Source organism: Trichosurus vulpecula, chromosome 5 (genome assembly GCF_011100635.1).
Source record: "Trichosurus vulpecula isolate mTriVul1 chromosome 5, mTriVul1.pri, whole genome shotgun sequence".
In the NCBI taxonomy this organism is placed as follows: Eukaryota; Metazoa; Chordata; class Mammalia; order Diprotodontia; family Phalangeridae; genus Trichosurus; species Trichosurus vulpecula.
Genome location: NC_050577.1, coordinates 233,397,933 through 233,425,706, shown reverse-complemented (window position 1 = coordinate 233,425,706; position 27,774 = coordinate 233,397,933). Strand labels below are relative to the sequence as shown.

The following is a 27,774-nucleotide window of genomic DNA, read 5'->3' as shown; positions in this document are numbered from 1 at the left end:
ATATATATGTATATATATTTTACATCTCAGGATTTTTCAGTTAACTCTCTAAGTTTTCTAGAAATTTAAAAAAAGAACAGCCAATTACTTGTATTTTCTTCTGTCTAGAACTTGAGATCGCTGCAGGTTTTATTTCCATAATTGTTTAGCATTCTGAATAAATAAAGAGCAGAGAAGTTTAGTTGGAAGAGGTGGAGAGAGAAGGAGTTGAAAAAGAAAACATGTTCTCTGATCTTCAATGAAAAAGAAATCCTTTGCCTAGATAGAGAGGTGGCGATACACCCCCTCCCATTAGCCTAGCCTGTTTTGTTTTGGCATGAGTAAACATTTTTTTGCCCCTCTGGAGAATGAATTTTTATGGAATATTGGCACATGTAATGTGCCCCAGATTCCCTTCCATTAAGGTAATGCTTATTAATTTAATAAAAGTATGTCAGATTAGGAGCCAGCCTAATATTTTTCCTAAAATCTGTTCAGCTTTTTAATATATCAAGAAATTGAATATTTCTTACTTCAGAGACTAGGGTATAATTAACTATGTCATCTTTCCCAAATACACACACACACACACACACACACACACACACACAGTCTTTTTCAGGCAGCAAATTGTTCCTCATCTTATTAAAATACAGGTCCCTCTTTATTTCTGTCTTTACTTTTACTATGTAAATGGTTTCTAACTGCTCTTTAGCCCCTTCAGTCAGACAAAGAATGAGTTCTGTAACCAAAATGAAAAACCCTCATGAACAAAAGGTTGGGCTTAATGCTGCCACTGCTGGAATTGACAGGAATTTAAATGTACAGCCAAAAGGATGCTATAGGTTAAATTCTCTTCTAGTGGACTAATGCATTCATGCTTAAAAGCAAATTACTGCGATGGGACCAGTTGCAGGCATATAAAAATCAAAATACTTATGAATTCACAGTACCTATAACCCAGTCAGTGCCCTTGGAAACAGAATGGTTTCTGGTGGCCTACAAATTTTCTCATTGTACACAATACTCTTTGATGGATTTGTGAAATGTGATTAGATCCTGTTTGCTACTACCATTGATATTTTGAAAAAAAAAAGGAAGGGGTGGGGCTTAATGCATATTGTAAAAATTTTGGGGATTGGGGCGCTTAATGCATATTCTAAAAATCTAAACATGAAAGATTCACTAACTTTTGAAAAAATGTGATGTATCAAGAATATTCAATATTTCACAGGGATATTCATGCTTTCTTGGGAATCTACTTCACTCCCTTCTCATAATAGACATTTCTACTGTTCTTTTAATGTTTTTGAATAGGTCTGATATTAGGTTATACATCAGGTAGGTTAATTCATAATCTTGAGGAAAAAAAACATAGTTCATCCATATTTTTTTCTTTTTAAAATCCTATTAAATGAATTGGAAGTGCTTTTTTGTAAGACTACAAACAGTATTTTAAATGAATCATAATTACTTCCTTGTTTTGCAACATCCAAGTTTTGTTCTCCTGTTGGGGGCTCACTAAGACATTTCTGTGGTATTCTGAAATAGACTACTGTGTAATCCTATAGACCCATTCTTTCTCTTTTTCCATGTCACCTAGACACATAATAAGGGGTTTTTGTTTATTTTACTCTCCACTGAAAATATTTGGGCTTTCCTGTACAAATACATGAGGAGATTTGTAGTGTCTTTAGAAATCCCCATGTTTCTAGGTCATGGAGAATAGTTACCAGGTCACCCCTCTTCCTAGTTAAAAAAAAAAATGTTTAAGAAGACATGGGCAACTCCAGTTGCTTTTTTTTTAGACCTGGTTTACGATTTTATTGGCATAGGGAACCTCTAGTGAGGAAAATTCATCTAGTGATATAGATCAGAATCTTTAAATCTTAGATAATTTCCTGGAGGTACTGAGAGTTTTATTGGTTTACCCAGTCATGAAATCACATTTCATAGGCTAGACTTGAACTCTGGACATTGAAGCTAGTTTCTGTCTGCTACAGACTTTCTCTACGAATTAATAGGTAAAAATTATGCTGGAGATTTCTTTCTATCTTATGTTCATCTTCCCCTTCCCCTTCCTGTTTCTGTCCTCCTCCTTACTTTCCCTTAGCTTTTCTGCCTCTATAGATCTTCTCCATTTTACTAAAAACAATTAATTTGAAGAGGATGAGGAGCAATGAGAGGTGGGGGTGAGGACAGAGTATTAAAATGGTACATGAGTAGGGTTAACACATCAAGCCCAGAACAATAGGTAAATTCTCAAGTGTGTTCTCATTGATTACAAATGATGGATGAGTTGTTAGATATAGTGCATAAAGTCGGGGACAAGGAATCAGAAAACTCTGTCCTTGTCTTAGCCCTTAGTCTTGTCCTGGTTTTGTTGTTTACTAACCATGTGACTTGGGCAAGTCTCTCATCCTCTGTAAGATGGAGATATCCACCCTTCCTACTTCAAAATGCTGTGGGGCTACAATGAGATAAAGAATAACAGAGCTTTTGTCTACTATAAACTACTATGCAAATGCAGGTGGTTAGTGGTGTTATCATTGTGAGTAATAATGTGGTTCATATTGCTCTGAAAATGTACCTAAAATTGTGGATCTGAATCCATTGGTGCTTGCTGCCACTACCATCTTGGGCAAGTTATTTAATCTTTTGGGGCCTCAGTTTCCTCATTTGGAAAATGAGGGGATTAGATTATATGAATCCTCAGTTCCCTTCCAGCTCTGAATGTATGCCCTTATGATCTTTTTTTCTTCTTCTTCTAGGAATTGCAGTTATCTGACTTTCAAAATGATAGAGTATTTATTAAGCATTTACTGGGAGCCAGACATTATTGCTAAGTGTTGAATATTCTTCACAAATATATTTGAGACTCCATCCATTATTTGCTTTCCCATCTTAAGGATTCCTATGAATTAGAGTATGTATAGTAACAAAACATATTAAAGGTACAAATTAATATTTTCAATGATTAAAGTGTTCTTCATATGCAAATCACATATATAAATGGCAGGAGTATGGATAGTGAGTTGTGATGCATTGCTAAAAGATGCGCTTAGTAAATAATACAACTACCCAGACTCATTCCCCTAATCTCTGCTGTTCCACAAAGTGACCAATTTACTGTTTTATTTATGGGTTGATATTTAAGCAGTCAAGGAGGTGTAATATGGAATTTGACCACCAGATGGCATTGCAGCTACCAAACAAGCCTACTCCAAATTCCTTACCTCTCCTTGACTGGCTGGTGATAATGATGACCCCAAGTTCATTGTAAGTCTAGCAGTATAATTTGGAATGGACCCCAATTTATCAGAAATGCAAATCTCTCCTTAACCCGCTAAACCAGCCCATCGGCTGGTACTCCCACCATCCTGGACCCCTAAAACACTTAAAATGATTCACATTGAATGGCCATTTTATGTATTAATACACATTTAGGCATCATAGGAACCTCAGTTAAACAATTCTTCAAATAGCAAGCTACAATGTCATTGCAGTATGGACCATTGGCTCTGTCCCAGGTATCTCTGAGCTTGCTCCAAGTTTCCTACATCCTTATTCTTCCTCTCTCTCCTTCCTGGCATCCTAGGACACGATACCTCTGCTTCGTTTCCAGTGTACCGATTCCTTGAAAGCCTCCATAAAATGAAGCCTATTTACACACTTTAAGGAGATATTATTTGTAAAGGACTTAGGGTGGTGTTTGGCATATAGTAGGTGCTTAAGAAACATGTCTTACCTTCTCCTTCCCCACTCTGCTTCCACCTACTTAGAGCCACTAAAGAAGTATGCTTCAGTCTTTCCCCCTGCCCCAGGGCAAGACAATAATGGAGTTCTGCAAATAGCTTCCCTTTCCTATTTTTCTGTGTAGGCCTACAAAGACTCCAGGTGAAAATCTTTCAAAGGGCAAAGCAAATGAAAACTGAGGAACTCTGGGAAAATTGGTATCCACAAACATCTTCGAACTTGCACAAATCTCTATGATTCTATTAAAATTTTTTTCACCCCAATCTTCCCATGAGTTCTTAGAAAGCTTTTGTTGTTGTTCCCGCATTTCAGTCATGCCCAATTCTTACCGACCTCATTTGGGGTTTTCTTGGCAGAGATACTGGAGTGGTTAGTCATTTCCTTCTCCAGCTCATTTTACAGATGAGGAAACTGAGGCAGACAGAGTTAAGTGACTTGCCCGTGGTCACACAGCTAGTAAGTGTCCAAGACCAAATTCGAATGTGAGTCTTCCTAATGCCAGGCCAGGCACTTTATCTACTGGCTGCTTAGCTGCTGTCATTATTCTTTTAGATAGCTTTACTTGTTAGGAATGTTCTTTTTTATGAGTGAGAATCTGTCTCTCTGTAGTCTCTACCCACTGGTTTTAGCTCTTTCTTCTTAGGCCAGTGAGAATGTGACTTGCACAGGGTCACACAGCTAGTATCTCAGGACAGATTTGAACTCAGGAAGATGAGTTTTCCTGACTTTAGGCCCAGAGCTCTATCCACTGCACCATCTAGCTGTCACCTAGCTACCCCTAGATTATATATAAATATTTAAAAAGTAATTATTGGGAAAAACTTCATCATCCATCAGCATCAAATCCATCTTTGTGCTTCACCTCATCACCACCCTCTGTTGCTCTCTTTGGAGGGCGGAGCCATGAACTTCAAAACCTCCCTGACTTTTGTACTGGGCAAGGATTGTCTATTCTCATATTTGTATCCCTAGAACTTAGCGCAGTGGCTGGCACATAGTAGGCACTTAATAAATGTTTATTCACTACCTCAATATATGCCTATGGACATATCCTGGCCATCTTACAATAGGACTGAGGCAGTGAGACATAGATGATTAAGATCTAGCCTGGGAATCAATAAGACCCAGGTTCAGATCCTTCCCTTATGCCTACTAGTTGTGTGATCATAGGAGAATCAATTTAATTTTTCTGAGTCTTAAGATGTTTTCTAAGACTCTTCTGGCCATGTGATCTCCTTTAGTAAGGGGAATTCATAGGTCCTTATACCTATGTACGTGTATCATACATATGTATAATATAAACATGAATGATTTTTGAATGACATGATCAAAAATTAAGTTTATTTAAAAAATAATAACACACCATGGTGCAGTGGAAAGAATTTTTTATTTTGTGCACGTAAAATTGGACTCAAGGGCCTGGGTTCAAATCTTGACTCTGTCATTTATTACTTGTGTATCCTTGGGGAAGTCACTAACCTTCTTTGGGACTCAGTTACTCAGCTGTTAATGCCAGTGCCTTGTCTCTGTTGATTACTATGTATAACATATATGCATGTAGGTGATGGTTGGCGATTGTTGTTCTTTGTTCTCAAAGAGGACCCAAATGACAACACTATGTTCGAGTCGAGGTACATTGTGTCTGACTGTAGCTGATTAGACCAATATGATCTCAGAATGCTCTGTACAGATCAGACAGAAATAGTCTCTCTCTTTTCTCTCTATCCCTCTCTCTCTCTTTCTTTCTCTTTCTCTCTCTCCATGGGTATATGTAAGTATATGCATATGCATAGATGTAGATGTTTCTATAGGTACACATACATATGTTGATAAATATATTTATATATGCATATATACATACATATAAACATATGTACATGAATGTGTGTATATATATATATTATTTATACATACACATTTGCATAGCCTATTAGACTGTGACTTCCTCATTGACTTACTAGATGATCTGTAAGGGACCTCTCTAGCTTATATTGTTATGTGATCATAAAAATCCATTAATATTCATTCCTCTTTAGTTTATTTTTAGCCACTAGTTCAACCAATCTCTTGATAGTGGAGATCTCTGAGCGTTAAACTCAAATGGAAATGAGGGTCACTAAACCTCTTTATGGACTGGATATTGACTTAGAAAACCACATATTAACATTATCTATATTCAGTTATATTTTGATTTATTTTATTAAACCTTTCCCAATTACATTTTAATTCAGTTTGTGTTTTTGACACTTCTGGTATAGATTATAGATAGATTCTGAGAATGGCAGATTCCAGGGTCAGTCTACAAGTTAACTATATTCATTTCACTCTAGGGTAAATTCATGTATCTATCCTTTCCTTTAAATATTATAACTGAGAAAGGTCTTCTTACAACTCTACTTTACCTAACTTCCTTGCCTGAATTTCATGAAACCAGAACGCTCTGCCAAGCATTGGTACAGGGGGCAGTTAATTTCCTTAAAATAAAGTTTATGGATGTTCATTGAGAAATGGTGAACAGAACAGTCATTAAAGGAATTAAAACTGCTGGGGCACAATATTAGTTCAGATCCTTGTCAATGATCTGATTCATGTCTTTGGCAACTATCTGATGTTACGGAAGTGCCTTTTTTCTTTTTTAAAAAAATTGAATTATGGTGAGATTTGGTTGTAAGACTTCAGTAGTATTACTGAATATTAGAATTGTAGTCCACCTTCCCTACAAGATGGAAATGACCCCAAGAGAGGTTAAGTGAATTGTCCAAGGTCACAAGTGGTTAGTAGCAGAGATGGAGTTTTCTGACCACAAATTCAGTACTATTTCTACCACACTATGTTTCCTTTCTATTAAAAAAAAATAACTGAAGAAGCTGTTTTTTTTTTCAAAGTATAACTTTACTCTTTTGGGACAAGGTGCTTCCACCTGCCAGGAAGAGTAATAAAAGTAGTTAGGAGCCTTTAGGGATAGAAAAGACAAATTAACCTGGCTTTGCTGCTAGCTCCAATCCCTGCTGCCCGTAAGTTTACAATCTAAATTAGAAAGGCTTGTTTAGGAATCTATTCTCATTTAGGTTTTGTCAGACATCCCAGGAAAGACTTTGCCAACATGCACAGCTCCTGATGATGTAGCCTTTCCTTCTTCAGAGTTCAAAGAGATAAATAAGACTTTCCCAGGATCCATGGTGACAGGTGTTCACTGGGAAAATGGATTGAAATTTTGCTTGAGACGCTTGAAATCCAAACTTATAGTCTTGGCTCAAGTTAATAGGGAAATAACAGCACAGATTATCTTCAGTTGTTTTCCATAAAGCTGATTGCATCTCTCTCCTCCTCCCCCACCGCACCCCTGCCCTCTATCCCCTACCCACTTTGGCTTAGGCTCATATGAAGCTAAGTGAATGATGCTAAGGGTAGTAATGGTCTTATATTTCATAGATATTACCTAACATGACCAGGATGAAGGACAGCACACATTTCCAGACATGTCCCTGTCTAGACCAAATTTCCTTTGCTAAGTGACATGAGCTTGTGGATACTCCAAGAGGAAAAAAAAATGAGATGCCTGGCAATGGTATAAGGAAAGAGTTTATTTGAAAAAGGGGGGAAAACTGTGGTTATACAATTTTCTTTTGTAATTACTTCCTAATTCATTGTACAAACATATGAATGAAGCTGATAAGTATTTAATATTTTCTCCCCTACGAGATCATTTCCTCCTATTTATAGTTTTTTTAATTGAAGTAGGTTAGTATTTTATTGTACTTTTTAACATTTTTATTTTGTGCACATAAAATAAAACTCTGTGGTTTCGTATTTTCAGTAATATATCTTTTTTTCTTCCAATTTATGTTTTCTTTCCTCACACAGAGGGTTACTTCTACAGGAGAACAGCCGGTTCACAGAAGCCTTGCATTACTATAAACTGGCGATTGGTAGCAGGCCTACATTAGCTTGTAAGTAATGGTGGAATACTTAAAAGTACCCCTTTTCCTCTTATTCCAGGAAACTTAGCTTTGGGGCTTAAAGTTAACATAAAATCAATAAATAGAACATTATAGGCAATTTTAAAGAATTTTAGTAATCCTCAGAAGTGGCTATTTTTATAATATTTCATTAGTAATTCTCAACCTTTGCTAAATTACAGGTTTTTCTAATTTTTGAATCTTTTTATGACATCTGTTCTCTTTTCAGATGGATATTCCTCATTTTGATTGTAAGCTCTTTAAGAGAGGTCTACGTCTCTCTTTCTTCTGAAGGCCCCACAGAACTAGGCACGTTGCCAAACCTACAATAGTAGTTCAGTTTATTTCGATGCAATTGGCTTCCTTTGGAATTCTTTGTATTTTCTTTATGTATTCAAAAACACTATTCTGAAGAGTTCCACCAGATAAGCTGCACCAAACAGCCAAAGGGATCCATGCCTCACAAAAAATTCAGAATCCCTGTCATAAAGTCATTCCCCTAATGGTAGAAATGTTACCCCTAACTAATAGAGTAATATTGATAAGTTTCATCCTCAACTTAAGTTTACATTTCCTTTTGTTTCTCCCCTAGCTGCGTATTTAAATACTGGCATTATTCTCATGAACCAAGGAAAGACCGAAGAAGCCCGCCGTACATTCATAAAATGTTCAGAGATCCCTGATGAAAACTTGAAGGATCCTCATGCCCATAAGAGCTCTGTTACCAGTTGCCTTTATAATTTGGGAAAACTCTATCATGAACAAGGTCGCTACGAGGTCAGGCCAAATGTTCATATCTCTCTCTCTCTCTCTCTCTCTCTCTCTCTCTCTCTCTCTCTCTCTCTCTTTCTCCCTCTCTCCCCCTCTCTTCTTCTTCTTTCTTTCTCCCTTTTCTTGGTCCAGGCCTGTGATTTATCAGTATTGGTGATTCTTGGTGAGGAAAATTCCATTTCCAGCTCACATGGGCAAATGTTCTGTATCATGGACACCTAAAGAATTGCCTGAGGCACTGAGACATTTACTGACTTAAAGTTAATATCTAGTGTATGTCACAGGCAGAATTTGAATCCAGGCTCTCCTGACTCCAAGTTTGAATGTGTACCCATCTTAGAGACATTGATGCCTAAGTAAATTTTGAATACTTTAAAATACCCTCTTTCCTCTTCTTGCTCCAGGAAACTCAACTGTGGTGCTTAAAGGACACATAGAATCAAGTACTTAGAGCATTATAACTCATTATAATGAATTTCAGTAACCTTTGCTGGAGGCTGTTTTGTAGAATTTTATTATAATGATAATGCTGCCTCTTACTACATTCTATATTGTTGTTCAGATATTTTTCAGTCATATCTGACTCTTTATGATCCCATTTGGAGTTTTCTTGGCAAAGATATTGGAGCAGTTTACCATTTCCTTCTCCAGCTCATTTTACAGATGAGCAAACTGAGGCAAACAAGGTTAAAGTGACTTGTCCAGGGTCACACAGCTAATAAATGTTTGAGGCTAGATTTGAACTGAGAAAGATGAGTCTTCCTGACTTCAGGTCTGGCACTCTATCCACTGCAGTGCCACCTAGCTGCCCCAGTTTCTATAAATCCAATCTTGTTTAGAGAATATGTTTTCTTTACTTTCTCCATTCTTCTCTAGCCCTAGGGATTTCACTTTTTAAAATTCCCTTCTTTGTTAATTTTTAAGCATTAAAACCATTCATAGGGTTATAGAGAAGGAAGCAGGAAAAGCCCTCTGATGTTATGTAGTCCAACTCTCTTCTTTTACAGAAGAAGAAACTGAAGTCCAGAAAGATTAAATAACTTGCCCAAATTCACACAGGAAGTAGGGCTAGCATTTGAACCCAGATCCCCCGTCTCCAAATTCAGCGTTCCTTCTACTTTATTTCGATGCTTTTATTTGACTTTAATGCTTCTTGTTTTCTCAATGGACGTAGTTTTAAAAAGGCAAAAATATACTGTGATAGTAGCTTTAGTTCAGGTATGGTGAGCAGAATTGAAATGAGAACAGTAAGATCCATGATATAGTCTGGCTCACCCCTAAAAGAAAATCAAATTTCCTAAAAGCATGTGCTATATAGATAAATGAGGATATTACTATTTGAAATAATAGCTTTTGATAAATTTGGTTTATCTAAAGCACCTACATGCTCAGTAGGTAAGAGCTGAGGTGTTTTTTTTTCTTTTGTTATCACTAAATATTTATTAACATTTTTCCTTTGCGATACTCTTGTAAGGTTTGTAAAAAAAATCCCATTTGGCACTTAACTAAGTGACCTTTATTAAAGTCCTTTTTTTGCCCAATTGACCTGTTGGATTCCCCACAAAGGATAGGGGTTGTTGTTACTTCTAATTAAACACATTTCCATTGCCATAGGAGTGATGTGTCTATATATGTATATATATGTATATATATATATATACACACATATATATATACATATATTTTTTAATTTGGTTTTTGCTTTTGTGAGTGATTTGCTTTGCAATTTAAAAAGTAAACAGTTGTAGATACTGTTAAGAATCCCTATGGCTAGCTTCCATTGCTTACAGTTTTTCAAAATTGTCATGTGTTGGGGTGGGGTAGTGGGGAAAGTGTCAGACCTTGGTTAATTAGAATGAATGACATTATCATAGAACCATTTTATGTTAGGAACCTCTTTCTGTTCAATGGGGGTAATCAGCTGACAAAAAAGAGGGGAAAAGAAAAATGGAAAACTCTAAGAAAGTAGTAGGTAGCATGTGTGTAGGGAAGGAAGGAAGGAAAGAAGGAAGGAAGGAAGGAGAGAGAGAGAGAGAAAGAGAGAGAGAGAGAGAGAGAGAGAGAGAGAGAGAGAGAAAAGAGACTTACCTTGAATCCGAAAGAGAGTTATGAAATTAATTGTTATTTCAGCTGTTAATCTGGGCAAAACTCTAACTCTAACACACTTTTGGTGCCTAGGGAAAGACTTAAATTTTTTCTGCAATTTAACCTGATGATTCTTGGATCTTTAAGAATGTCAAGTCCTAGGAATAGAGATGAGTTCTAGTACTGATGGTGCCATTGAATCAATCAACTAAACAAGCATTTATTAAGTGTCTACTTTATTCCAGGTACTGGAGATACAGACAGAGTAAAGGGAATGTTCCCTTAAGTTAGTACATATGACATAGTGGAAGAGGGCTGGCTTTGGAGCCAGAAAGATCTGAATTTAGCCCCCACCTCAGATGCATACTGGCTCTGTGACCCTGGACATGTCAACTAACCTCAAAGTGATCTAGGTGGCTTTTTAAGACTATATGGAAGTTACAGAGGAGGTGTCAACCTGCATTAGTAGAGGGACCTTCCTCACCTGGGAATTACTTGTACTAGTGAAATCGCAGGTTCAGTCTCTAACTCTATCCCCATGTCACTTGAGCAAAGTGTTTAATTTCTTTTTATGCTAGTTTCAAAGTAGTTAGTTTTAAATTCTTTAAAATTTGGTAGCTGAGCTAAGTACAATTCTGTTTTCTCTCTAAAGTTGTTTGAGTCTATGAAATGTTAGCGTTACATTGATTTCATAAGTAGAATACAATGAATATTAATGTATTAACATTTTTGTCTATATAGGTTATGTTATTGACATTATAAAATGTCTTAATTAATGCCTCGATTTACTTGATTAAAGAATACTAGAATGTCCTTGCTGGATACACACACACATACACATATACACACATATACATAAATATACATATATATATACACTTACATGTGTGTGCATATATATGTAAGTATATTTATGCATATATACAAATATGTATATATAGATACTATACATATGTAGATATATGGATATATATTTATTTATTTTCCATATTTATAATGAAATGTTAGACTTCAAGTACATGCTGTGTCTGAGTTCTCTTATCAGTATTATGTGAAACAGTGAGGTGTAGTGGTAAGAACATTGGGTTTACATTCAAAGGATCTGTCTTCTAGTCTCAGCCCCTATACTTATTTGATGTGGACCCTGGGCAGTCATTAACCTTTCCAGGTCTCAGTTTCTTCATGGGTAAAGTTAGGAGGTTGACCAGATGGCCTATAAAGTCCTTCCTACCTCCAAACTGTCTCATCCAGTGAATCCTGTGGACAGTTCTGTTAAGAGATTCAGTTTCAGAATTATCAAGTTGAAATGAACCTCAGAAACCAATTCAGTCCAAACTGCACCTCAGTAAGGATCCCCTTGGGCTTGGAGTTTGGAAGATCTGAGTTCAATGGCTGTCTCAGACACTTGCTAACTCTGTAGCCCTGGTTAGTTAACTTACATTCTTTCAGACTCAGTTGCTTCATCTCTAAAATGGGGATAAAAACAACACCTGACTCACAGTGTTGTTGTGAGGTTCAAATGAGATAACATACAAGGTGCTCTGCAAACATTGAAAGTATTATATAAATGCTAACTTTTATGTAAGTCACCATCTAGCTTCTGTTCAAAGCTTTTATTTAAAGACATCTATTAAGAAGGAACCTACTAACCTCTGCAAAGATGAAACCCATTCAATTTTGTCCTATTCCTATTGTAATTCATAGAAATATTTCTCTTACAACCTTCACCCATGTGTTATAGTCAAAAGAGCCCTGGATTTGGGGGTCAGAGGACTGGGTTCAAATTCTGCCTCTACTACTGTTCCTTTTGTGTCCTTGGACAAGTCATTGGCCTTTTTGGTCCTCAGTTTCCTCATCTGTAAAATGGTGCCTTTCAATTCTGTGATTCTGTGATAGTAACTTTATCCGGAAAAGAGAGAGAATATGATAGATGGTTTTGATTTTTTTTTCACTAAGGTAATAGAAATAGCCTGGCCCACTAGGATAATGATTATTTGATAGTCATCACAGAGGTTAAAGGCACTCTGTTCTTGGAGTAACTGCTCTATGAGTTTCAAACTTGAAGTGTTTCAGTCTCTTTCTAGTTTTATAACTTGTGTGGACTGAAAAAAAGTTTCGAAAACACCATTGGTAATAGACATCTGGGTATACTAAACTTTTATATTGCTTCCTTCACTATTTGGACTGGGTTCTTTCGCTAATAAGGTTGATGTATACTGGCGTCAAAGTACAGCTCAATTTCTTTTCCCCCAAAGGTGTTTTAAAAAAAGGAGCAGTATTGTTATTACTGTTCCAGTAGGAAGATTATAACTTTGGTTCAGAGGGTGGTTTACATCTTCTTTTCACTGAAGTGCTTTCTTTATATTCAGCACCTCCATTGACAACATGTCTATTTTCTTCTCTCCTACATTAGGAAGCACTTACCGTGTATAAGGAAGCCATTCAGAAAATGCCCCGGCAATTTGCTCCCCAGAGCTTGTACAACATGATGGGTAAGTCCAATATTCATCTTCTTATTGACATTCAAGGACCTTGTGATGAATTTAATTATGGGTTTGTATTACCTGGAGTTGAAATAAACTACCTCATTAATCCCTACATACCGAGTTGATTCATTAAGGAGCCTCACCTGCAGAAGTCTAACAGCTGAACACCTGTTCAAAAGATTCAGGAAATGAATTAAAGTATGGACTTTTCATGAATTGGACTATTGACCTAAATGCGTTCGCAGAATTTTTTTTCCCCCTCAGGAATACAGCCTGATATCATGAGACCATCTCTCCTAATACTTTTACCTAACAGTGGCTTCTTTAAATGAATCCAATTTTCTTATCCAGAAAGTGTGTAAAACCTTGCATGTAGCCTATGTCAGTCTAAGAGATATCAATGTAATTGACTTCCTTTACAATATGATATGTTTTATTTTGTGATGTTTATCAAAGAAAAGGTCCATTTCTCTAGACTGCCAAAGGGGACTCTGACCCAAAAAAAGGTTAAGAACTCCTGCCAGATGTGGCAGTATATTCTTGACATCCCTATTGCTGAGGAGGCTGAGAATGGAAGATAGAGTGTAAAATTTCTGAGCTGCCACATAGGGTGAAATCCAGCCAGGTTTCCACACTAAATCTGGCACCAGCAGAGTGAGTTTCAGGTGGTGGAGGGCCACTGGGCACTCGGGAGTGGTGAACTGACCCAGGTTTGGAAGACAAAGCAAGAGAAAATCCCCATCCTGATGGTTATTGGGATTAGGCTGCAGTTTTAGTCTAGGCAAGGTAGGGAGACCTAGTCACAAACAAATAAACTAAAAGAATCCCCCTGGTTTAAAGTGTCTTGGATGAGACCAGAGTTATTCATCCAATGCCCATTTATCATATGTAGTGAGTTGATGACTTCCCTGTGGGGAATTTATGTTGCTAGTATTCAGGAGATTCAAAGAGGTATGTTAACTTATCACATGACAATGAGAAGGCTTTTTTTCTCTCTCTTACAGGTTAAGGGTTAAGATGTGCAAATGAGAAATATTGTAGGAAAAGTTGGGTGGGTGCAAAGTTTAATGGGGAAGAGTATGATTTTTCCATATCTGTCTTACTGGTTTTTGTGTTTGCTTTTTCCTTTTTAACATAAATCATGAGCTAACCCATTTGATTGGGCTTATATCAGAGATACATAGATTTAGAGCTGGAAAGGATCTTAGAAAACCCTAAGTCCTGATTAAATAATTGAGGAAACTGAGTCATAGAGAACTTAATAACTTACTCAGTGTCATACGGCTAGTAAGTCCTTGAGGTAGGATTTGAACTCAGGTCTTTCTGACTCTAAATCCCACATTCTACACACTCCTCTGAGACTCTTTACTTCATTAACCGTGACATAGAGAGGCACCTGTTATAAGAGGGAATGAGTTGCCTACAATGCTTAATGAAGAAGAGTCCCATTTTTGCTTCCCCTTTGCCTCTTTTCCCAGTTTCAATCAACAGTTAAGGATTTAAAAAAAATGATGAGTTATCACTCTGGATCCCCTTTCTCTCCTTTCATTTACTTCCTCAATTACATTTCATGCCATAGTGCTTTTATTCCCTCCCTCTGAAACGTATCTAGTCATCCTGATAGGTTATATAAAAGTTAAAGTTTTAAAAATCCTTTCCCCATGCTCCATACTCTTATATAGCCAAATGAGTACAGCTGTAATATGGACTTCTTCAAGAGGTTTGATGAGAATGGTCATGATTAGAAGTCATTGTTGATGCTGGCCTGATATTTCTGTAATTCCTATATCCTTTCTTTGCCACATTTCTTCAACTGTCAAATAAGAATGATCTCCAATTTTCATCCTTGCACGGATGTTGGGAAGGATTATCATTTTTATTCTTTTTTTGTTTAATACTTAGAGCTCTGAGAACAGAATTCCTATAACATCTTGGATGTGTCAGTTATTGTTAATGTTGGTGAAAACCTGCAAAGTTGATTTAAACCAACTTAACTATTTTTTTGTTGTTTTTTGTGAACACCTTTGACAATCTGGCGAAGTTTATGGGTACCTCCTCAGAATATATAAATTAAATAAAATTTATAAGTTTACAAAGAAAATCATTTATATTAACATAGTTATCAAAATGTTTGAAAAATTTGTGATTTTGCAATATGTGTGCTTCTCTATTAATGCATTAAATAAGTCAATTCATTTAAAATGTAAGCAAGTTAAAGTTAAACTTTATTTTTAAAAGTCAGGTCAAGGTGAAAGCTACTGTTGCCTATATCCATAATCATAGGAAATAGTAAATTCTAGTTAGAGGTTAGCGAAAATAAATGTGTAATTTGTTCCTTATCAAAATTCATAGACCTAGCTGAAATCCATGCACCAAAACCTTTGGAGTCTTTGGTTCCCCGTTTAAGAAGTCCTGATTTAGGGGCAGCTAGGTGGTGCAGTGAGTAGAGCACTGGCCCTGGAGTCAGGAGGACCTGAGTTCAAATCTACCCTCAGACACTTGACACACTTACTAGCTGTGTGACTTTGGGCAAGTCACTTAACCCCAATTGCCCTGCCTTCCCCTCTGCAAAAAAAAAAAGAAAATAGAGAAGTCCTGATTTAGATAAGTGGAATTTGTTGATGTAGAATTAGACTCCATATCCAGGTCGGATGCCCAATTCTATTCTATGAGTGTTAAGCTCATCTCCAACAAAGCATAAGAATACTCCGAGAGATTATTGCTTAAACTTTTTACCCTTTAGGAATGTTTGTTTCATTCACAGTCATTGAATGATGTTTTTAGATCTTTGGGAGAGACTCTAAAGCATTTTTCTAAAAATCTTAATTACATCTATCGCCTTGGCAATCACCATCCATTTATGATTGTATGAGAGATTGTCATCTGGCCTTGTGGGCAGTAAAAGCTGCTCACTGGCAGTCGTTTTCCCATACAACAATTTCTCATCTAGACAAACAAGTGAACTCCCCAGAGTGTTTGCTTTTACTTTTAGTATATTTTATTAGCCGACCATTTGACAAGATAAACGGCTGAGGAGATGAATTGTGTTATCAGTTCATCAGTTTCATTAGGCTGTCAGCAGGCAGTGATTATTCTATCAAGATTATCAACAACCAAGGACTTGTTTTCTAATTCACACATTTACATTTTATTAGCACCCTGAAGAGAACAGTAATAGATTATGAAGTGTGTATTTGACTATATAACCTCCCTCGCCCTTCCATGTGCATTTTCCTCTCTCCCTCTTATGTCTTGGAGATAGGAAGGAAGAAGGTTGGATTTTGGGGAAAAAGAATTTCGAAGGTAAGCTAAAACTAGAAAGTTAATGAGAACTTGAAATGAATAAAATGTCAAATAAAAAATTCACTTTCTTTAGTATAAAGATTTTAAATGTCTGCCTCCCTCGTGAAGACCACATAGAATTTTAGTAGGGGAGCTACAGTGGATAGAGCAACAGCCCTGGAGTTGCGGACCTGATTTTAAATCCTGCTGTAGATACTCATCAGCTGTGTGACCTTGGTCAAGTCACTTAACCCTGATTGCTTCCAAAAAATATATATGCATATATATTATATATATAATATATATTTAATATGTATTTAAATTATTTAATTATATATGTATAAATTATTTGAATTATTTATAACATTTAAATGTTTAAGTTAGATAATGGTGGCAAGATCTACCGTAGGTCTTACTGGACACAAAGTCAGTAAGATCTATGTTCCAGACTCACCTCTGACACATACTGTTGTATAGCCCTGTGCCAATTACTTAGTATTCAAAGCAATTTTTTATAAGACTGTAATCTGCAGAGAAGGAGCTGCGTTGGTAAAGAGAGATTTCTCATCCAGGAGTTCCTTATAATAATTAGATAATATAATCATTCCCTATCCTGTTTTCTTACTCCACTGAATGCTGCAAGCCAGATTTACTTAGTATTTTATGATTTACATAGTTCTTTCCTCATGAGAACCTTACTGGGTAGCTGGTAGTAGTATGAATATTCCCATTTTATGGATGAAAAACTAAGGCTCAGAGAAGTTCAACACAAATTTATTCAGCACCAATTATTTACGTACGGCATTGTGCTAGGCTTTGGGGATAAAAAGATTAAAGTGAAACCCCGTTCCCTCAAGGTGCTTCCATGCTACCTTGGAGACAACATGCCCTGCCTCACTGAAATCTAATACACGGGCAAATCAAGATGTCACCCTCATGATGTCATTGGTCCTCTTTGAGAACGAAGGATGAACAACAAGAAGAACAGTATACACATATAAATTTATACAAGCTATATGCAGAATAATTTGGGGGAATAGTAGAGGGAAGCTGTCATAGGTGGGGCATCAGGCACAACCTCCTAAAGATGGTGCTGAGCTTAACTTTGCAGCAAACTAGGGATTCTAAGAAGAAGAGGTGAGAAACACGCAAAGGCAAAGTTTCTAGCTGTGGAGTGAAACACCTGAGGAACTGTCAGATTGGCTAAGAAAGTTGCCCTCAGCAAGGAAGTAAATATCAGAGCCAGGAAATGAATCTAGGTTTCCTGGGTGGTGCTGCCTCTACAAGAAAGTTTATTCTGACCACCTAACAAAACTTTTACCATTTCTTTGGCTAAGTATATATTTGCAAATGGTGGATTTAAGTGTGGCTTCCTACCTTACATTTCTGCACTTCTATGTAACAGCCAAAGAATTTCAACTTCCTTTAAAGGATGTGACCATCTTTAACATTACATTTTTATGTTTTCGGGCTTTTGTGGTAATTCTTATCTAAGCTTTTGTAAGCCTAGATAAGAGTGTTATCTTAATGTCTTGGATTTCATTGCCTTAATAAGATAGCAGGAACTGAGGATGTTTTCACTAAGCATCCTGCCCTCTTTAGGATTTACATGATTTAGATGCAGAGATAATACAGATTAAAGCCAGAAAACTCAGAGTATATGAGCAGAATTGAAGATATATATATATATGTATGTATATGTATGTGTGTATGTGTAAACCTCCATATACATATATATGTATATATATAGGGTTATTGTGAGGACAGAAGGAGATAATATATGTAAAGCATTTTATAAACCTTAAGACATTAATGATAGCTATCACTATTATTGCATTAATCAATAAATGAAATAAATACAAAATACCCCTAGCAAATAATGATTTTAAAACTACATAGTCAAACAGCTTTTTGTATCTATTGTCATTTATTTTAGGTATGACTTTGGTATATAAACCCAGTCCTCACAGTTAAACCCTAAATATCACTCTTCTTGTTCAGTTTATAATCACTGAATTTTCCTCATGATGTGAGGGAAAATGGGCACTCTTATCGGAGAAGATGATAAATTGTTCACAGAACTTGGTCTTGTATGATTACTGCCTATATCTATCAACAAATTCTCCAGAGGAGATTAACTCAATGTGCTGTATGTACATACCTTTTCCTTGGGTTTTATTAAATACTTGGGCAATACTAAGGTAGTGCTCATTTGTTATCCCCTTGTCATGGTATATAATGGAGCCACTCACTGTCTCAGCAATACATATCTTTGATGACATTTTTTGTGGTAGCTTGTATGCATAAATGAGTTCTGCTAAAATGGCTACCTCTCTCTGTTGCTTTTTGAGTGATTTGTAGTTTTTAAAGTTTCTGAGATTATGATCTTCCTTCATTTTCAACCATGTTGGAGAATTATTGGTGTAGGAGTTATAAGATTGCGTGTTTTTGTGTACATATGTGCTCATGCATGCCTGGGACTACCTTGGGATCATGAAAATTAGGGTATAATTTCCCTAGTGTTATCCAGACCCCTTCATTAGGTTGTAAGCTCCTTGAGAGCATGAAATATTGTTTGCTTATTTTTTGTATCCCCAGCATGTAGCACGGTTCCTGGCACATAGTAGGTACTCAATAAATGTTTGTTGATTTATTTTTATCCATTTTGTCCTGACTTATTAACCATCTACAGGTTTAAAAATTGTTTTTGTATATTAAATGCTTAATTGCTATTTCAAAAAGAAAATTAATTTGACTTGATGTAGGTATGGGTTTGTTCACTGAGATGAGCATCCAACTATGTGTCATAATTGGGAAATATATACTGTCCTGTGTTGGTATTTCTTGTGTGAATTACTAGGCTTGTCTTTGAAAGGCCATAGGCATCTTTAAAGAACCATTATATTGTTTAGTCATTTACAAATAGGTGAATCTTAAGAATCTACATTTTTATAGAACATATTTCTTATATTTGGACTTTCCACAGGATATCTTCTACACCATTAGTGAATACTTTTGAAAAACACATATCTCTTTCTCATATTTTACTGGACAACAATACTCAGGATTGTTGAACAAAGTTAACTTTTTAGCAATACCTGTCAAGAAACCTTGTATGATGTTAGAACATGCATATGCAAGACATCTTTTTGGAGTAAAGACTTCAAAGGCTACATGTTTCTTCCCCAATTAAAAAAAAATAATGAGGAATGGAATAAGGAGTACACATATCACCATCTTATATTCTCTATACCTCTTAGTAAATTGTATGATTCTGAAAATGGACCTGCCAGAGAAAATCATTCCTAAAAGCCTTCCTCTTATCTCCTATTTTTTCAATAAATAAGCATATTTTGTTTTAATAAATACGTAGACTTTTCTCATGAAAGAAATTGAGAATATATGAGAAAATTGGAATACAGATCAGACAGTAAAGAAATATATAGTTCCCACTGTGTACCAGATACTGTGCTAAGTGCTAACAAAGAAAGGTAAGACAATAGTCCCTGTGCCAAAGAGCTCACAGTCTAATAGTGGAGACAACAAGGGGAAAAACAAAAAAAAATGTACCAACAAATTTATATGTATGTGTGTGTGTGTGTGTGTATTTATACACATATACACATACATACAGATCATCATATTGCATGATAATCTTGGGGAAAGCAGTAGCACTAAGGGGGATCTGGAAGGGTTTCTTGCAGAAGGTGAGATTTTAACTGAAATTTAAAGGAAGTCAGAGAAACAAGGAGGAAGTGATGAACATACCAGGCCTGATGACCAGTGAAAATTTCCATTTGGGAGATAGACTGTTTTGAGTGAGAAACCCCAAAAAGTTAGTGTCACTGGACTGCAAAGTATATAAAGGTGAATGAGGTGTAAGAAGATGATTAGATAGAAGGGGGGGCATGTTTTAAAGAGTTTTAAAAGCCAACATGTGAGTTTAAATTCAATCTTGGAGAAATCAGTATTTGATCATATCTGCTTGATTACCTTTTCCCATTTTCTGGAATCTTCTCCTTTTTGAGTTGACCTGAATTTTCATTCCTTATTGCTGCCTTTAAATTTATGTTACCTCCAGAATAATTTTCTTTTTTCAAATCTTATATAATATTTTATTTTTTCCCAATTACATGTAGAAATAATTTTAACACTTTTTTTTTCAAATTTTGAGTTTCAAATTCTCTCCTCTCCTCCCCCCCATTGAGAAGGCAAGCAATTTGACATAGGTTATACATGTGTAGTTATGCAAAAAAAAATTTCCGTGTAAGTCATTGTTTGAAAGACAAGAGACAGACGGACACACACACACATATGCATACACACACACACACACACAATAAATAAAGAAAAAGTATCTTTTATCTGCATTCAGGTTCTACCAGTTCTTTCTCTTGAGATGGACAGCATCTTTTATCACAAGTCCTACAGAACTGTCTTCAATCATTGTATTGCTCAGAATAGCTAAGTTATTCATAGTAGATCATCAAACAATATTGCTGTTACCGTGTACAATGTTCTCCAGGTTCTGCTTATTTCACATTGCATCAGTTCATGTAACTCTTTCCATGTTTTTCTGAGAGCATCCTGCTCATCATTTCTTAGTGCAATAGAATTACATCACAATCATCTACCACAACTTGTTCAGCCATTCCCCAATTGATGGACGTCCCCTAAATTTCCAATTCTTTGCCACCACTAAAAGAGCTACTATAAATATTTTTGTACACATAGGTCTTTTTCCTTTTTTTTTTTAAATCTCTTTGGGATACAGACTTAGTAGTGGTATTGCTTGGTCAAAGGGTATATATGGTTTTATAGCCCTTTGGGCATAGTTACAAATTACTCTCCAGAATGGATGAATCAGTATATAATTTCACAAATAGTACATGGTGTTTTAATTTTCCCACATTCCCTCAACATCTGTCATTTTTTCTGTCCTATTAACCAATCTGACAGGTGTGAGGTAGTAGCTCAGAGTTTTTTAATTCACATCTTCCATCAATAGTGATTTATAACATTTTCTCATATGACTGTAGATAGCTGTTATGGTAATTAGGGTGGGACTTTTTTTTACTGTTTCCTCTTTTGGAATGCTCAGGTAATCAAGTACCTTTGATGAGTTTTGCTTTTCAAATGTCATAGCAAGCAAAGCAGACTTTTTGTTGTCTTTGTTTTGGAGTGCTTCTCAGCACTAAAGAATCTTTGATTGAATCTGGAGTCTTTGATGACCTGCTTAAGTCACAAGAAGGCCTAAGTCACATGGGTTTGAGTCCCATGGTTGTGACGCCCTTTGACCCTGAAGAAGTGTATATAAACTCAGAGGTTAGTGTTTTGCCTTTGGGGGACACACTCATTCAAACAGTGTTGGTGATGAGTCTCTAGGTAGCTGTTGAAATCCCTGTCCCCTGCACCCCCGCTTTGAAAAACCCAGGTGCTTCTCTGGTAACTAGGTATTGCGATTTGGTCTGTTTATATTGTCTTTGATTGTAATACCTGTTTGTATTTGCTCTGAAGTTCAGGGTGCTGACTTTTTCAAGTGATATATGTATGTTTAATTGAAGTGAGATTGTAAACCCTTTAAAGTTGCTTTCCTTGGAAAAGCAGATCAAACAACTTGTGCTGGCAGCCCTTCTGCGTCCTGGTCTGGTTGTTGATCTTTCATCCCCACATCAGCTGCTAGTAACATTGTTGTTACAATAACTTTGATTACTTTGTCTGAAAACCACCTGTTTATATCCTTTGACCATTCACCAATTGAGGAATGGCTCCTATTTCTATAAATTTGATTCAGTTTTCTATGTTTAAGAAATGAAATCTTCATCAGAGAAACTCATTGTATAATTTTTTCCCGCAGTAACGATTACCAACTATGAATTTCCCTCCATCCTATTTTCCTGATGTTTATTCTACTCTCTCTCCTTTTACATTGTCCATTCTCAAAAGTGTTTTGCTTCTGACTTTTACCTCCTGCACACTGTCTTCCCTTCTATCAGCTCCTCCTACTTCTCTTATCCCCTTTCCTTCCTACTTTCCTGTATGGTAAGATAGATTGCTTTACCCAAATGAGCAGGAATATTATTCCCTCTTTGAGCCAATTCTGATGAGAATAAGGTTCATGTGCTCTGCTCCCCACTTTCCCCATTTCCCCCTCCACTGTAAAATCTCTGTCAGTCCTCTTTTATGTCAGATAATTTATCCCATTCTACTTCTCCCTTTCCCCTTCTCTCAATGCAATCTTCTTTCTCATCCATCAATTTTTTAGATGATTATACTATGACGTTCAACTTACACCTCTGCCTTTATGTATACTCTTTCTAACTGCCCTAATCATGATAAAGTTTTTAAAAGTTATAAATATCATTTTCCAATGTAGCAATATAAATAGTTTAACCTTATTGAATCCCTTATGATTTCTCTTTCCGGTTTACCCTTTTATGTTTCTTGTGCATCTTGTTTTTGAAAGTAAAATTTTCTATTCAACTTTGGCCTTTTCATCTGAAATGCTTGAAAGTCCTCTATTTCACTGAATGTCAATTTTTCTCCTTGAAGGATTATACTCCGTTTTGCTGGATAGGTGCTTCTTGGTTGTAATCCTAGCTCTTTTGCCCTCTGGAATATCACATTGTAAGCTCTCTTATCCTTTAATGTAGAAGCTGCTAAATATTGGGTTATTTTGACTATGGCTTGATGATATTTGAATTGTTTCTTTTTGGCTGCTTGCAGTATTTTCTTGATCTGGGAGGTCTGGAATTTGACTATACTATTCCTGGGAGTTTTCATTTTGGGATCTCTTTCAGGAGGTAATTTGGGTAGATTCTTTCAGTTTCTATTTTACCCTCTAATTCTAGAATATCAGCGCAATTTTCCATGAAAATTTCTTGTAAGATGACATCCAGGATCTTTTTTTGATCCTGGCTTTCAAGTAGTCCAATAATTTTTAAAAGTCCCTTTCCTGGATTTATTTTCTCAGTCAGTTATTTTTCCAATGAGATTTGTTTTTCACATTTTCTTCTATTTTTTCATTCTTTTGGTTTTGTTTTATTGATTCTTGATGTCTCATAAAGTCATGAGCTTCCATTTGCCCAATTCTAACTTTTAAGGAATTATTTTCTTTTGTACCTCCTTTTTCATTTGGTTAATTCTACTTTTTAAGGAGTCTTCTCTTGTGAATTTTTGTATATCTTTATATCTTTTTTCCATTTGGACAGTTCTGCTTTTCAAGGCATTCTTCTCTTCAGTGTTCTTTTATGCCTCTTTTGCTGTTTGACCTATTCTGTTTTTTAAGGTGTTATTTATTTCAGTATTTTTTTTTCGTGTGCCTCCTTTACCAAGCTGTTGACTCTTCTTTCATGATTTTCTTGCATCACTCTCATTTCTCTTTGCAATTTTTCCTCTACCTCTCTTACTTGATTTTAAAAATCTTTATTGAGCTCTTCCATGGCCTGAGACAAATTCATATTTTTCTTTGAGGCTTTGGACGCAGGAATTTTGACTTTATTGAGTCCTTCCTTGTTATCATAATCTATTGTCATTTTTTTTTCTGTTTGCTCATTTTCCAGCCTATTTCCTTACTTTTAACTCTATGCTAATGGGGACTCTGCTTCCCAAGTGTAAGGGACACTGTCTCAGGCTTCAAGGTTTTTAGGTAGCTGTTTTCAAAGTTCATTCTGGGAACCTGTAAATTTTTAGCTCTTCTAAGGTAGTATTATCTAGGGAGAAGTGTGTTTACTACTCTCCTATACTGTGCCCTGGTTTATGAGTAACCACAAGCACTCTTTTCAACCCTGGAACTGTGACCAGAGTCTATACTCTCCTGTGGCCACAAGCTCTGCTGTGCTAGTGCTCCTCGTCACGCTGGGACTAAGACCCAGGACTATGACCCTGATCCAAGTACAGACAATTTAACAGAGTCCTGCCCCTGATGTCAGCAAAGGGACCTTTGTAAATCTCCTTCTGACCTGTTGTCTGATCCTCTTACTTTCTATAGACTGAGATTTTTGGAAACCTCCACTGTGGTCACTGACTCTGTGCCCTGAGTCCTGATCCTTGTTTGTTGGGGCCTGGTCTGTGTTGATGTGGCCTGTGCTGGACTGCGCCTCTCTCACCCTGCTGCAACAGACCTTTCCTGCCGACCTTCTAAGTTGTCTTACTCTGCAAAATTGCTGCCTTGTGTCTTTTTGTGGGTTCTGCTGCTCTAGGATTTGCTTAGAGTCATTATTTAAAGGTATTCGGAGTGGTTTGAGGGAAAGCTCAGGTGAGTCCCTGCCCTGACTCCGCCATCTTGCAGAATATATTACTCACACAATTTTTGGTCAGGCTCAGTCACTTTTCCTCCCTCATCTTCTCAAGTGATATTTTTGCTTTGATATCTAGAACATTGATACTGAGGTGGTAGAAGTCAACTGTGACATTTCAATTGTGATGGATAATAAGAGTCAGTCATTTCAAAAGTGCTGGAAAACCTGTAGAAGTTCATATCTATTTGTAGTCCCCCTAACAATTTATAAATACATTTTCTTGGGTTTTGAGTCCACATCAGATTTTCTGCAAGCTAGATTTTTCCTCTAAGGATGTTTACTGCCTTGTGAGACAGTTCTACTTGAAATTTTCCAATTTCCTCAACAACGTTTTACACATCAGCATATACCTTAAATTGTCAATTGTTCATGGTACAAGTGTTGGTGTCTGGGCTTTCTTGGTTTCTTTGTTGTGGCAACATTTTGTATTGATCAAACTTTTCTAAGCAGTGGTGAATATCAGCTAACTTAAGAGGCAACATAGCATACTAGATAGGGCATGGAACATGGAGTCAGGAAAAAGCAGTTTTCAAACCCTGCCATAGATGTTTACTAGCTATGTGACATGAGGCAAATCACTTATTATTTTTTGCCTTAGTTTCTTTATTTACAAAATGAGAGTTGAACTCAATGGTCCGTGAGGTCCCTATCAGCTGTTAATCTATATTTCAGTGACCAAAACTAACATGCCTTTTGATTAACACTCTCTCAATTGGTTTTCTTTATAGATATACTATATAAATTGTAATATCCAGTTCAAGTCAGAATCATCCCTCTTCTTGATCCAACATTTCTTTCATAGCTCTAGTCAAAATTGTTATGTCATTCTGTAGCCTCCATCAGAATAGATATTTCTTCTGAAGGCCTCCTTGAGTCAATAGCCTTGAGTTTCATGAGATAGAAATACATTGAAAACTGTCGTACCCCTTCAAGAGCCTCACACATGCTATCTTTTTGTATTTAATATTCAGAACAACATAATATAAAAATATCAAATAATTGGCTTAAGTCTACTCAACAAAACTCTATGATTTGTCATGGATGTGTTTAATACATGGTGTATGTTTCCAATCTATGCTTCCAATTTTCTATTTCTCTATATATCTTCTTCCTCTACATTGCCTCTATTTAAGCCTACAGCTGAGTATTCCTGTGAGAATATAGTAATTTAAATTGGATTGTACCTTCCAGTTATTTTTAGTTGAATGAGCTCTAGGCTAATCCCAATGATCATTTTAAGCCTGTTTGGTATTTAAATTTAAAAAGCTGGCTAAAAGTTAATTGTTGAGTTTAATTATTTAGATGATTTGGACCATTTTCCCCCTCCCGGTAACATTTCATGAAAACAAAATTAGATTATGTTTTATGAAGTCTAGAAGTAGAGAATAGAAAGAAATTTACCAGTCATTCTATTCTAGTTTGTAAGTCAATATTATTTGGGTAAACCTTTCATAGCAGGTGCTGAGGGGAGATATGATAGAGATAAAAGCCATGGGCCTAGCTCTCAAAGAAATTACCATGAGATTTATCCATTTAATTCAAATGAAGTCTCCTTATTTAATATTTTAGCTTATTTATCAGTCCAGTTCTGGATCTCGTGGGATATAGACACAGTCCCCCACTCTTTATCTCTAATTACAGGGTTTATTGATAATAATATGGGGGAAAAAAACAATCCAAGGTTACACATGCTAATTTGCTTTGCCAAGCACATAATTTCTCATCAATTTTTCTGGTGTCTGAGAGGCAAGGCAACATGCATGTATGGTAGATCCAAGAAACCCAAGCCTGTTCAGAAAATTGGGGTAGGCCCCAGTGTAGATTATGATTGAAGATAACATGATTTTAGGAGAAAAGACACAGACCCTTTTTCAAATGCACTTTGTTTAGACAGATGGTAGCCTCCTTTTGATCGTATCAGATGTTGTTCATCCTTCATTCTTGAAGAGGACCAGTGACATCAGGAAGGTGATGTGTTGACTTGCAAGTGAATTGGATTTAAGTGAGGCAGAGCCATGCAGAGTCATCAGCCTCACTCTATTCTCCAGAGTCATTAAAGTCCAGTGACAAGACAGGTCAGGATGGCTGGTGATGGCCCCAGATGCATTGGGAGACCTTGGCCTTTTTAAGCTAAGGTCTTTCTCAGGTCTCAGTTTATCTGAGGCAGTGTCCATTTAATATTTAAAGACTACATAAGAATTGAGGCAAAAGATTTTCTAGTTTGTCTTCACAAACGAATTGGGGAGGGGAAGACCCTCAGAGTTTCTGGTTAGAACAGAAGCAATTGCTATTTACACTCACTCTGAGCCCTCAAATTTGGGTTATTATTGCCGAATCAGTGAAAGCTCCTCAGTAAAGAAGCACACAGGGGTCAGTAGAAAACCTTTGGCATCTGAGGACCATTGATTTATCAGTCATCCTAGACATTTCTTCCTATCTTGTCTCTCTTCTTATTTTTAAACTGTATTTTATTTTTGTTTAATTAATCTGAACTTGGCAAACATCAACAAACATGAGCATTTCCATATACCCAGAAGAATCGGAAAAAATGTTCACAAAACCGGAAATCTCTTTTATGTACAAATATGGATTTTTATTATATATTATATTACAAAAAAACCTGCCACAGTTGGGCATCACTACCTCACTGTGATTAAAAAAATTCTACACTGTTTCCCATCTATACCACTTTTTGGTATCTCCCTCATGCCCACCTGCCCCCCCTCCCCCACGCAGGTGAGCTTTAGTTTTGTCCCATTTTTGCCGGAATATCAAGAAGAAAATTTTGCTATGATGTCTTATTTAAATTTGTCTTGTATGAGTAGCTACAGTTACGTTAGCTAAATATATTTAAATAGCTTCCCATCCTCGCCCTTACTCCAACCATAATAGACCTATAACAATAAGTTCCCTTGATATATCACAGTTTTACTTGACCCTCACATCTCTAAGTATAGGAGATTTATGCTCCATTCATGGTAAGCTCTTGAGCCATGTGTTTGCTCTGTTTTGAATTATGGTCCTTTTCCGTTGGCACTGTCCTCTGGCTAGCGGATGAGCCAAGGTCCCCGACATGCCAGGATGCCCATCTGACTTGTTTAACTTGTAATTGATGGGTATCTGAAAGAGAAGCATCTGGGGCCTCTAAGATCAAAC

At 36.4% G+C, this 27,774-nt stretch overlaps 1 protein-coding gene across 3 annotated transcripts in view; it reads left to right on the top strand.

Annotated features, from left to right (window-relative positions):
• TMTC2 (transmembrane O-mannosyltransferase targeting cadherins 2) overlaps nt 1-27,774 on the top strand; it is a 534,931-nt gene that overhangs the window by 324,379 nt on the left and 182,778 nt on the right. For all 3 annotated transcript variants that reach the window (XM_036759984.1, XM_036759983.1, XM_036759985.1), the window contains 3 exons: nt 7,600-7,685; nt 8,287-8,471; nt 12,964-13,042. In XM_036759984.1, the coding sequence (XP_036615879.1) occupies nt 7,600-7,685; nt 8,287-8,471; nt 12,964-13,042 (350 nt within the window). The remainder of the gene's footprint in view (nt 1-7,599; nt 7,686-8,286; nt 8,472-12,963; nt 13,043-27,774) is intronic.